This window comes from Protomyctophum parallelum (genome assembly GCF_964188405.1).
Source record: "Protomyctophum parallelum genome assembly, chromosome: 10".
In the NCBI taxonomy this organism is placed as follows: domain Eukaryota; kingdom Metazoa; phylum Chordata; class Actinopteri; order Myctophiformes; family Myctophidae; genus Protomyctophum; species Protomyctophum parallelum.
The window spans coordinates 26,079,272-26,091,362 of record NC_139704.1 but is presented as its reverse complement, the minus strand read 5'-3'; the positions used below and the strand labels follow the sequence as shown (position 1 = coordinate 26,091,362).

At 42.3% G+C, this 12,091-nt stretch overlaps 1 protein-coding gene across 11 annotated transcripts in view; it reads left to right on the top strand.

Moving 5' to 3' along the window:
* The window catches only part of kcnma1a (potassium large conductance calcium-activated channel, subfamily M, alpha member 1a), a 263,823-nt gene that overhangs the window by 208,678 nt on the left and 43,054 nt on the right, over positions 1-12,091 (top strand). For 4 of the 11 annotated variants that reach the window (XM_083775293.1, XM_083775292.1, XM_083775289.1 and 1 more), the window contains exon 19: positions 11,277-11,309. The exons of the other annotated variants lie outside the window; for them this stretch is intronic. In XM_083775293.1, coding sequence (XP_083631419.1) covers positions 11,277-11,309 — 33 coding nt within the window. The remainder of the gene's footprint in view (positions 1-11,276; positions 11,310-12,091) is intronic. 11 annotated transcript variants of the gene reach the window in all.

Sequence of the window (12,091 nt, the reverse complement as noted above, 5' to 3'; positions counted from 1 at the left end):
TGCCTCAGAATTGAAATGTCATCACCCCAGCCCTGTGCATTTCAATTCTAGACAGTTTTTTTTAACTATTTGGGAGAAAGGTATTTGCATAATAGTAGCTGCCATGGCATTACATTGCCACTAGATGGTGGTACCATGCCAGAGTCGTGTGTGTAGAATAGATACTAGATACTGATAATCATGTCCTCTCTGTAACCTATTCAGCAAGAATACAATGACACAAGTGTACTGTGAATGTGTCTCTGTGTACTGTGTCTTCACGTTTCAACCAGACAACATGATACAGAGATTTTTATTTGTATTCTTTCATCATGTATGTTTGACGTTCGGTAAGGTATTGTGTCCATACACAAATCCTGTCTTTCAGAGGAAAACAGCTCTTTGTGTTGTGCATTCAATTACTCCTCGTAAAGCTACCAGTTGTTGTCATTCGTGGTGATTTTGTGTGTCAGTTCGGTACGGGCCGGGAGGGGGGGGGGGGGGACATCGTTTCCTTGCACTCCTGCTGAATAGGTTAGATTGCAATTTTGGGAGGACCCACCGGAGCGGTGCTCTGTTTGGAACATGCTTCTAATTCAACATGGTGCCCTGATTCTGATGCTGTAGCCTACGTTCTGTTTCAGCTAGCATGCTGTAGTACCCTGGTCGTTTTTTCAGTATTTTCACTGTCTCTAAAGACGAATTTTGGACACTGACGAAGACTATATCTTAGGACATTTTCTCTACGGTTTTTGTTCATTATACTTAGATTTGTACAGTTCTTATTTTCATTTTTTATTTCAGTTCACTATGTTTTTCTTCCAACTCTAGTTATTTAATTTCTAGTTGTAGGGAACTATAGTAACCCTGAGCCAGGCAGGCTCAGATCAGAGCAGTGGTCATGTTGAATCATCCTGGAAAGAAAATGTCCCAAAACGGACACTCTCAGCTCACGAGTCAAACACATTGTGGGTCGTGCGTCTTGTGTTGTCCATATCGCTCTCCCAACGCATCAATATCAGCCCACATAATGACATACCATGAAACTTCCAGCCCCGAAAAAACATGCTTAATGGATTTCAGCATGAAATGATAGGCTTGCTGCTTCTTCCCAAAAGGTTCATGTATGTTTTGTAAACAGTTGCAATGCAACCTCCCCTATAGTTGCTATGCCCAAAGCCGCCTTCCTCTGCTTGCTTGTTAAATGCTACACTAATAATGCTACACTAACAACAGTCCCTGATGCCTCCAGCTCATGACTTCATACTCATAGCGCTTCCCATTCTCTCCTCGGCCAGAAAAGGAAATGTAACCTCTTAAGAAACAACTCCCACAGACAATAATAAGGTGTGAGAGTGCCAGCCAGACAGAGTTGGTCCGGTGTCATTTTGCACCCTAGCTAGCTGCATGGCACCATAAGAGAATGGGGACCAGGGACTGTTTGTGCCCAGTGTAACAGTCCACCCGGGACTGGAGGGCTGTGCACATGCACGCACGCTCGCTCACGCATGCACACACACACACACACATGCACACGCACACGCACACGCACACGCACACGCACACACACACACACACTCAAACTGTTAGATGATCAAAGAGTTGACGAAGGGCTTCTTAGCACCATCACAGACTAACATTGTCACTTCGTACAGTATGTGTCAGCGTTTCCATGCCAGCCTGTTAAAAAGGATGGCTGGATCAAAAGTATCACCCCACTATGAAACCAGACGCAACTGGCTGGCCTGGGTGTGGCTGTGATTGTGTCCTTTTTTTGTTTAGTAAAATAACCCAAATAGATTCTTATCAGGCTTAGCGGACACATTTTACAAAAAAAATACTGCCACAAAACGGGCATAATTTGAGTACTTTGACATAGATAACTTATGACTGCATTCTTGACACGTGCACGGCTATGCACCCTGCAGCCCCACCACACACGCACAAGCGTCACAGTGTGTGCGCGCGCACACACACACACACGTACGCACGCACGACGCACCACATTCACACACGCATGCATGCATGCAATGCTCGTGAATGCAGTTTATCCTTTGGGATACTGCTAGCATGTCCCTGACAGACAGGCCTCTAGAGCCTGTAGAGTAGTGTGATCCAATGGACAGGGCCGCTTAGTCCCACTACAGGTGCATGATGGGGGATTATACAGGTACGTGCATCACACCCTTTACCCACAAGGGCGACAGAATGTACAGAATGTTTATGAAAACCTTTTGTTGTTGAGATTTTGCTGCTGACATTGCTCTGTCATGCCTCCTCTATTCCCTGAATGCCCACCCTCTACTATAACCCCTCCTCTCCCCCCCCCCCCCCACCCCCCCCCCCCCCCCCCCACTCTGTCATATTTCTGTCTTTTGACTTTGTTATGGCATAAATGACCTGTTGTGTCGGCGCACACAGTCTGACTTCTCGAGACTATGTTGGTAGTTTTATACACTGAGTATACACAAGACATAACAATTGCTGTACATTGACCATTACAAAGATTATAATTTCGGCATACAATCTCAAGAGCACGGCGTATCTGAACGGAAGGTTTTCCAACAAGCAGAGCCTCGAGCAGTTGTTCTCAAAGTGGGGTCCCCACTCCCCAGGGACCCTAAGGGTTCCTTGACGGGGGCTGGAGATGGACCCTTACACGTCTGTAACTCAGAGAGCGTACAAATGGAAGCAAATTAAATGGACCCTTATGGGTCAATTTGGTTCCATTTGTAGGCTCTCAGAGTTATGGGGGGCCCTTGACATTTTTGAGAACCACTGTCGTGGCGTGTTGTGTTTTCTACGTTGTACTGGTCTCCAGACGGTCAGGTGTTTGCGTGCGGGATGCTTAAGTCTTGCACATCTGTCCTGATTCGGACCCTGGTCCTGCTGGGTGCTTTACTGTACTGGAACCTTTCTGACAGAGTCCCCTGAGCACCTTCACTCACTCAACGTACACGTTAAACCTAGTGTCTCTCAATCCTTTTTATTTTTGTATTTATTTCAAGGACCCCCATTACTGTGTGTGTACATTTTGATCCGTATAGGGCCTGTTTGGTAGACCCTCTCAAGGAAGTGGTCACTACTGGACCCCACTGTGAGAGTAGTATTATGTTAAGACCTAAACCCTGGCCCATAATATATCTTTTTGACTGCCAGGGATCCTCCCCCTGTCCCACATTACAATATCTGTGTAGTTAAAATGTCTGAATGCCTGAAGAAGGTCAGTATAGACCGAAAGCATGCAAATACCGGTAAATTGATTGTGCACAGATTTGAGTGTGCCTTTATTTTTTCTTCTGTAGTTAAAATGTAAAATGTAAGATTATTTTTGAAGAATAGCACATCTGTACCAGCTCACAAGTCATTTGAGGACTCTTGGGGGAGTCCCTGGCCCGGACCCCCACTTTCAGAACCACCATTCCACAGTAAGTGAACGTGCACTCTGAGGAGCGGGGTTATCAGAAAGGTCCCGTAAAGTAAAATAATCCAGCCGGGGGGGTACACCGAATCGGGACGAGGGAGGGGCCTTTCTTGCACTTTTGATGAATGAAGTTACACCCTACCGACCCCCATCCCCTTCTCCCCCCTTGGATGACGATTTCTCCTTCTGCCATTATAACCTGCTGCTTTTCCTCCTCTCCTCTCATCTCCCCCCAAAAAAACCAACCCATGACTGTAGCCAAGATGTCCGTCTACAAACGAATGAAACTGGCATGTTGTTTTGATTGCGGCCGTTCAGAGCGAGACTGCTCATGCATGTCAGGCAGTGTACATAGTAACATGGACACCCTTCAGAGGGCCTACCCCCTTTCCTCTGTCTCGGTTCATGATTGCGCGACCACTTTACGTGCCTGTAAGTGCCAACCGTCCCCCGTCCCCCCAACGTCATGCTGTTACGTGTGTGTCTGTCTGTGTGTTGCTCTCCAAGGTTATTATAGTTTTTGTGGTTTATTTATTTTTTCGTTCTTCTTTCCTCATCTCCATATTCAACGTTTTTTAGTTATGTTTTTTCTCGTATAAATTAACGGCCCTACTTTATCACGCTAATAGCGGCACAAGAAAAAGCATCAAAAGCGGGCGGATCCACGATTCTCGAAACGATTACGGATCTGCTACTTTTGCTGTGTTTTTTTTTTCATTTTCCATTAGGTTTTTTTTATTTATAAAACTTTTCGTTTTAGACTTTTTGTTTTCAGCTCAGTTCTGATTCGTTTTTGTTTTTGTTTACTTTTTCTTTTCTTTTTTCTAGTTTAGTTTAAATTTTACTGAAAAATAGCAAAAATACGGTAGCCGATCTACAAGCTTACAACGCGTTTGTTTTGTTTACAAAGAACATTTTCTCTATGATTTGAGTTGGTTTTAGTTATTTTTCACAAAAGAGTTTCAGGTAGTTATATCCTTTATTTTTTGTAAGACGTCAATTGTTTTTTTTTTTGTTATTCCAATCATTTTAGTTAACTATAATAACCTTGATGTGTGGTCTGTGCGACTGTGGTCTGTGACGTGAGTGTGTGGCCGCGTGTGTGCGTGCGTATCATGCCGTGGTCCTGTAGCGTAAGGTGTGTGTGTGTGTGTGTGTGTGTGTGTGTGTGTGGGTGTGTGTGTGTGTGTGTGTGTGTGTGTGTGTGTGTGTGTGTGTGTGTGTGTGTGTGTGTGTGTGTGTGTGTGTGTGTGTGTGTGTGTGTGTGTGTGTGTGTGTCTTTGTAAAGGTCGTCCATGTGGCGTGCTTCCGTTGTTTTGTGTCTCCATAGTTTGTGTAGCTGTGGCTTCCGTATTTGGTATTTGTAGCGATCTACCTGATACATTTAACCACTTAAACCCCATGTGGTTGAGCGGGGTCCCACAGGGCCTTATACTAGTGTCTTTTTCTGTTATTGTTGGGAAAAAGCAGATCGACAAGCTTGAGCTTGTTGATCGTTTTTACGGGTTTAAGTGGTTAACACTTTGATTTGTTAATTTAATCATCTAGCTGTACTTTTGATATTTTCTTTTAGTATTATTCATATTTATTATTATTATTATTATATAACTATTATTTTATTGGGTCAGGTGATTTTTGTTGTTGCTCTGTGGTGCTGCTTAGCTGTTAGATATTTGGCCAGCGCATGCTGCATCAGTCAAGGTGTGGTGGTGGTGGTACTAGTGCTTTTGGATATAGTTTGGTGTTTGGTGTTCAACTGTTTCTGTATACTGTGCAATGATGGAATTATGCTATTTTATTCCATTTTTTTAAAACTGGATTTTATTCTGCAGTATTTCTACTGTCTGTTGATGAAAAGATCTCCTGTTTGTGTTGTTGTTTTTTTACTTTGAACACTATTTGTTTTAATTAACACGTATAATTTGGAGAACCTTCAAGCTAACCCTGTTTTCAGTTTCTGCCCCATTTCTTTTCAGTCTAACCAGATGTCCCTTTATTTGGATTTACCTATACCACTGAATTCACCCTGCAGTTTTCCTCAGCACACTTCAGTACATTTCAAGTATTTCAAGTAGTTTGGAAGGTTTTTCCGTCAAACGTGAATGGCTTGGATACTTTGTTACGTGTTCATAGCAGCGCTAAGGCTTACAAAATAATGAGCAATAATTAATTAGTGTAGATTAACAGCCCAAATGACCCACCAACCAGGAAATCTCAAATTATTAAATAAGCACTGTAGAGTGTAGTGTGTACAGACCTGTCGGGGTCCATTTGGACCGCCTGGTGTTCCCCGTGCCGGACGTTGAGAACCAGTGACTTCAAACCGTTAAATATACCTTGTTGACCCACATGCGTCTCTACTACATTAGCCTATACGCCTTTTTTCACTCCATACCAAATCTCTTCACCGAAAACAGGACATTTTTGGAATATAGGGATGCTCGGGTTCATGTGGGTTTAGGGTCAAACCTGGGGGGGATTACGTAGGAAACGGATATAGTCTCCATCAAGAAAAGGTAACATGTGGTTAAAGACAGCAGGAGAAGACTCTGTTTTCTTGTTCTTTTTCTCCCCACTAAATTGTCTGTGAATTAGACATGGCAGCAGCAGGCCCGGCTATCAAAGCCTTGGGATCAGACATACAGATTTGATTTCCTCCTCAACATTCTCCCATGCACCGCCGGGACGTCTCAGGCCAGATTAGAGTCAAACGTGCCATGATCAGTTTGGCTTGGCCCCGCTTGTAGTCTCGCTAGACATTGATATCCCCCCGGTACCAATTACTGGACCATTACATGGTTACTGATCTCACTTCTTCTCGCCCCTGTGCCCCACTGTAGGATCTCACTTCTAGCTCACCTCCTGTATGGATTGCAAGGAAAGCCACCTCCTCTCTTTTCACCATTTTTTTTAATTCAGAACTTTTCCCAAATCCCTGGTGCTTTGTATCGCTGGATTTATGCAACACAAGAGTTTGTAGATCTTTTTGTTTGTTTGTTTGCTTTTTCTGCCGTGCGGCTCTGTCATATGACGAAGTATAAATCAGGCTTAAGTCAGCGATTGCTGGATTTCTGCTTTCCAATTTTTTTTCGGCAGACAGTGAACAAGGCATGTTGATCTGGAATGACTTTACTCTAGTACATCTGAAGCACATTTCTTTGCTGTGGGTTGTTGGCTAATTGTTTTCTTGGATAGCACCCTGCCATTGATTTTCAAAAAGGTCCTTACTATACAATAATGGTCTGGTGCAGGGGGGGGGGAGTAACCAGTGGTGGAAGAAGTATTGGTATTCAACATTTACTTAACTTTAAAGTATTAGCATCAAAATATACTTAAAGTACCAAAAGTAAAAGTACTCGTTAAGCAGAAAATTTCAGGTTTTGTTTGGTTTAGTTTAGTTTAGTTTAGTTTAGTTTAGTTAAACATGATAAGAAGTGAGAAAAAGACAATACATTTAACATGAAAGGAAAATAAATGTATAAATCAAAACATGATGTGCCGGGGAAAAAACCCAGAAGGGCTTGTCGAGTGGCCGTCCTATATGTTACAATCAAGCTTGAACTAAGCTGTCAACAAAATATATATGGGGACTATTTCTACGACAACAAAGTAGAAAAATATAGCCTGTAGTGTAGATTGTAGATTGTACAGCTTATACTGTAGATCGGCTATTTTCAAATACAAGTACTGTACTTAAAGTACAATTCTGTACTTTGACTTCACAGTATTGAACATCTGTTGAAAACATCCAGCACACAATAATAAATGTCACTTTTCACATCGTTTCATTTACCTCTCCATCGACAGAGCAACGGGCGCACTTCAAGAGCTAAATAAAACTATGTGAAAGGGACATCTATTGTGTGCTCTGGCTGTTCACCACATTGTTGAGCCGTGTACCTTGAGACTTGGCTTTAATATGGAGTGTTATGTTGCAGGCGTTCTGCTTTGTAGTTGCTTTCTCATACTGTTCTTTTTAACTCCACTACAACTATTTGACAGCTTTAGTTACTAGTTTCATTGCAGATTGTATTACTACAAAACATACATTAACCGATTATTAAGCTCTATTTTACGCTTCAGCATTTCGGGAAAAGTTTGAAAAAGTTTGAAAGATTTGAGTATATTTTGATTCTTTAATACTTTTAAAGGTAGTTTTTTTTACTTAAGTAAAAAGAAGCGTGAGTACTTCTTCCACCACTGTTCTGGTGCTAGATTTACTCCGACCACACAAATACACAATGCCGTGATCTTTTTTTTTTCTGTCAGTTGAAACGTAATACACCTCTTTAATGGGAGCCACGTGAATCTCTGTGAGCCTTAACTGTTTTAAGAGCGTCTTTGTGGGCTGTAAGCGTACAGTGTTTTAATGAGCGTTTTTCTTTTTATATCGTGAGCCGTTACGAGTGGTTCGGTGAACGACGGGATACAGATTAAACTTGGCATGTCCGCACACAGCAAGAATAATAATGAGTGCTGTTTCATCTCCGAGAACCCTTAACGGATCAATTTTTATATCGCCGCTGTCTGTCGGACAGAAATCGCAATTTTCTTTTTTCATAAATTAACGCCCTACTTTATATCACACCACCGCGTCACTCACACACAGACACACACACACGCATCAAAAGTAGCCGATCCACAAGCTCTAATCTTGCAGATGAGCTTGTAGATCTGCTGCTTTTAAATTTTAATCCTGAAAAGTGCCAGTTTTATTTGGGCATCAAAGAAATAGGAATTAAAAAAAATCCAAAAAGGTAGCACATCCAAAAAAATTATAAATGGCGGACAAAGTACTCACATTTCCATTTCATTCATCAGAGCTCTGATAAAGGCTGCATAGCCGAAACGCGTAAGCGTTTCTTTTTGGTGTGTGCCAATAAAGAAATGGAAATGTGAGTACTTTGTCCGCCATTTATTTAATTTCTGGATGTGCTACCTTTTTGGATTTCTTTAAATTCCTACTTTTTGATATATACTGGATTTGGGTTTAGCACGTCTCCACTGAAAACCATTGCGGATGCGCAACCTCTTTTTCTCATTTAGTTGTATTTGGGCATATGAGGTTTCCACCTGACAGAGGTGATATCCTCAAAAGTTGAATGGACACTCAGGGGTTTGCTGTTATCCTTGCCCTTGTTTATTTGCATTCTTTAAGAGAGTGCACATACTGTGTATAAGTACAGGCATCCCAAGGCCTTAGGGTTCTCAAAGGGACAATGAGGGTCCCTTGAGGAGGTTCCAAATGGACCTGAGCTCTGGTGTGTGGTGCCCATTTTAGAATGAGCATTAGTTCGAGGACCAATTATATGAAAATAGGTTGAAAGCGAAATTGGGTGAACTGCCTGTAATAGCGGTTTGTTTGTGAAGTGTGTCTCTAGTTTGGTGGGCTTTTCTCTGCGACTTGCCGTTGCTGTGGGCCAGTTCCACTCATGGGGATATAGCTGAGAGACATTATTATGGGAGCTTAAAGCTTCGACAGTAGGAGTTAGGGCTGGGAAGAGCCTGTTTGCTGAAGGTCAATGTGTGACCTATGGGCCTCTCTCTCTGTGTGTGTGTGTGTGTGTGTGTGTGTGTGTGTGTGTGTGTGTGTGTGTGTGTGTGTGTGTGTGTGTGTGTGTGTGTGTGTGTGTGTGTGTGTGTGTGTGTGTGTGTGTGTGTGTGTGTGTGTGTGTGTGTGTGTGTGTGTGTGTGTGTGTGTGTGTGTGTGTGTGTGTGTGTGTGTGTGCGCGTGCGTGTGCGCATGCGTGTGTGTGTGCGCGTCTGTGTGTCACTAGTGGAGGACTTATCTATCCTGACACGGAAATTATGTTTGCATTTTCATGTTTTTTCGCAGTGCCTCTGGTCCGTCACCAAAACCTGCCCTGACAGCCCCTGTCCACCAGGCAGGCTTTAGTCCCCCCCCCCCTCCTTTCTCCTCCTCTGTGCTCTGCCACCGCGATGCTTTGCCCCCGCATGCTAGCCAGTTAGCCACGCTGACTCTCTGGGCATAGGCAGATCGCTAGAGACAGATGCCAGAGCCGGTGTGGGTCCCTGTTTGAGAGGTCCATGTCACAGGCCAACCCCTGGGCCTTTTGCTCTGACCTTTACCATTGGACGAGACGTTCCGGGGAAAGGCAGGAAGGGTCACCATCACACAGACTAGTCCAGTCAGTGTCTCCCAAACAATGGGCGGGGCCGGGGACCCATTTGTTTTTGTATGGGTCGTGAGTAAATATATCCCTTTATTTTTTGACCATATAACTTTTTTTTACACCAATATTTCAAAAGATTACAACAAATGAATAGTGAAAATAATCACATTGTGTTGTGAGCTTGTAGATCTGCTATGTTCACTACTAACTAAACAGGGCTTACGTTAGAATGTTGTTTTTGTAAGTCTGGGCCACGGGGCGGGGAGACGCCAAGTTTATCTTTTGCGTCCCGAGCTGTAAACGTTTGGCTTGTTTTCAGTGCTTCCAGTATACATGATTTTGCACATTGCACTGCAGTTGTATTGATCCCAACATCCTCTCACAGTCAGGGTAGATGGATAGACTACTACGGTATTACGGTAATTGTGATGTTGGTTCAAATCATCGCTTCAGAATAGAACCGGGTGAGACTGGGAGCTCATATTGTCCAGGGGCCGAGCCACATTTTGATACCACCTAAGTATTTGTATTTTTGTATTCCTACATGTCTCTAGTTTGTCTTGGAAGGGATTCAGAATCATGAAAAACCCCTAGTTTGACATGTCACATGCTGTTTTAAATTATTTATTTAGGAATACCCCATTGAGATATAGTATCTCGTTTTCGAGAGGGTCCTAACTGTACAATCAATACAATACAAAACACAAAAAAGAGAAAAAACTATGCTAAAGCATAATGACATTTGGATAGTTTTTCCTTATATAGGTTGTCTATGGTGTGGTCACATTATAACTGGCATTAAGCTACTATTCAGTGATCTCTGGATGAAATATAGCTTGTTGTGAGTTTAATCAGTTTTTTATGTACTGTATATCCTATAAGGCTATACAAGAGAAACACCCTATTTTTGCGCCAACAACTGTGGAGAACATGAGCAAAAATGCAGGCGAAAAATAACTCTTTCCATGAAACCGGCTTTTTTTATTTCTTTTTTATTTGAACCAAGTCAAAAAAAAAAAAGCACGGCTTTTTCCCCCCACCACTGTGTGCTGTGCGTGTTTCCAGACCATTTCACCGAACATCTACTGTACTCCATCTCTCATCGCCGTAGACATCATAATAGCATACTGTCTTTCCTAGAGCCCGACCCACAGCCATGCCACAATTTCCCATGTCGATTTTTTGGGAGAATTGTAGAACCACTGATTTCGACCGTGCAAAAAGTGCAAAAGTTTTTAATCAATTGAAAACTTTCTGATTTTGATTTTTTTTAAGCCTTTTCAGAAAATGTGTCAATCTACAACCTGTGAGCTTGTAGATCGACTCCTTCTTCTAAAGAATGATGTGCCCAAATTATAGGGACAGAAAGGTTGAGCGTGGTTGAAAAAATCGGGACACTTCGGCGGCATAACTGCAGATACCGAAGTCGTCAGAAAAAGTCTTAATGATGACCCATATATCGGGCTCTAGTATTTTCACCGCCAAAGCCCCCAGTGTCTGTGTCATATACCCCCCCCCCCATTTAATTTTTTTTTGAATATATATATGACTTCCAAAAATGCTACTTCATCACTGTCTTTAACAATTGTCTGTATTTGTTTTTTCGTTTTTCTTTTAGAAAATATAACTTCCATTCTCCTCTGATGTTATTTCTTTCCAAGATGTATGTCTGTTGTTCATTAGTCATTTATCTCTCTTCTCCATGTAACCTGCCATATTGTCTTTGCACTTCTCCTCAGCCAAATATAAGTATAATGGATATGTCAGATCACGTAAGTCTGTCCTCCTGTCCCTATCCGTGCCATGCTTCCAGCCCTCCCTCTCACCCCATCCACCCATCCACCCATCTATCCGTCCCTCCATGCTCCCTCCCTCCCTCCCTCCAGTGTGTAGACCTGTGAAGTCTCCTCACCACGTCATTGTCACATGGTCAATAATACTATACTGCTGCTCTGCTTTTGGAATTGACCCCCCAACCCCCCACCGATCCACCCTTCCCCATGTAGAGTGCATAGAAACTGTCTGATGTTTAATACACCCAGAGAGAGAGAGAGACATACTGTAATTGAGTAATATAAAGTAGGATCACGATCCCTTCGAACGTTTGCCTCAATTGTGGAGCGGTGAAAATAGCCGATCTACGAGCCACATGGGGCATGAGCTTGTTGTGTTGTGAGCTTGTAGATCGGATATTTCCGTATATATATATATATATATATATATATATATATATATATATATATATACATACAGTATATATATATATATACATACATACAGTATATAATTATATATATTATATATAATTAACGCCCCACGTGATCTTACTAGTGCGTCACACAAAAGCATCAAAAGTAGCAGATCTACAAGCTTGAAATGTGATCTGCTACTTTTGCTATTTTTGAATTCTGAAAAAGTAACAGTTTTGAACATATGAGGTTTCCACCCGACAGACGCATTGTAAGTGAATATTGTACGTAATTGTTGTCCCAAGTGTACTACAGGGCTGGTTGATAAGACTATTAGAATTATTTTGTGTTGATTCGTTGATATA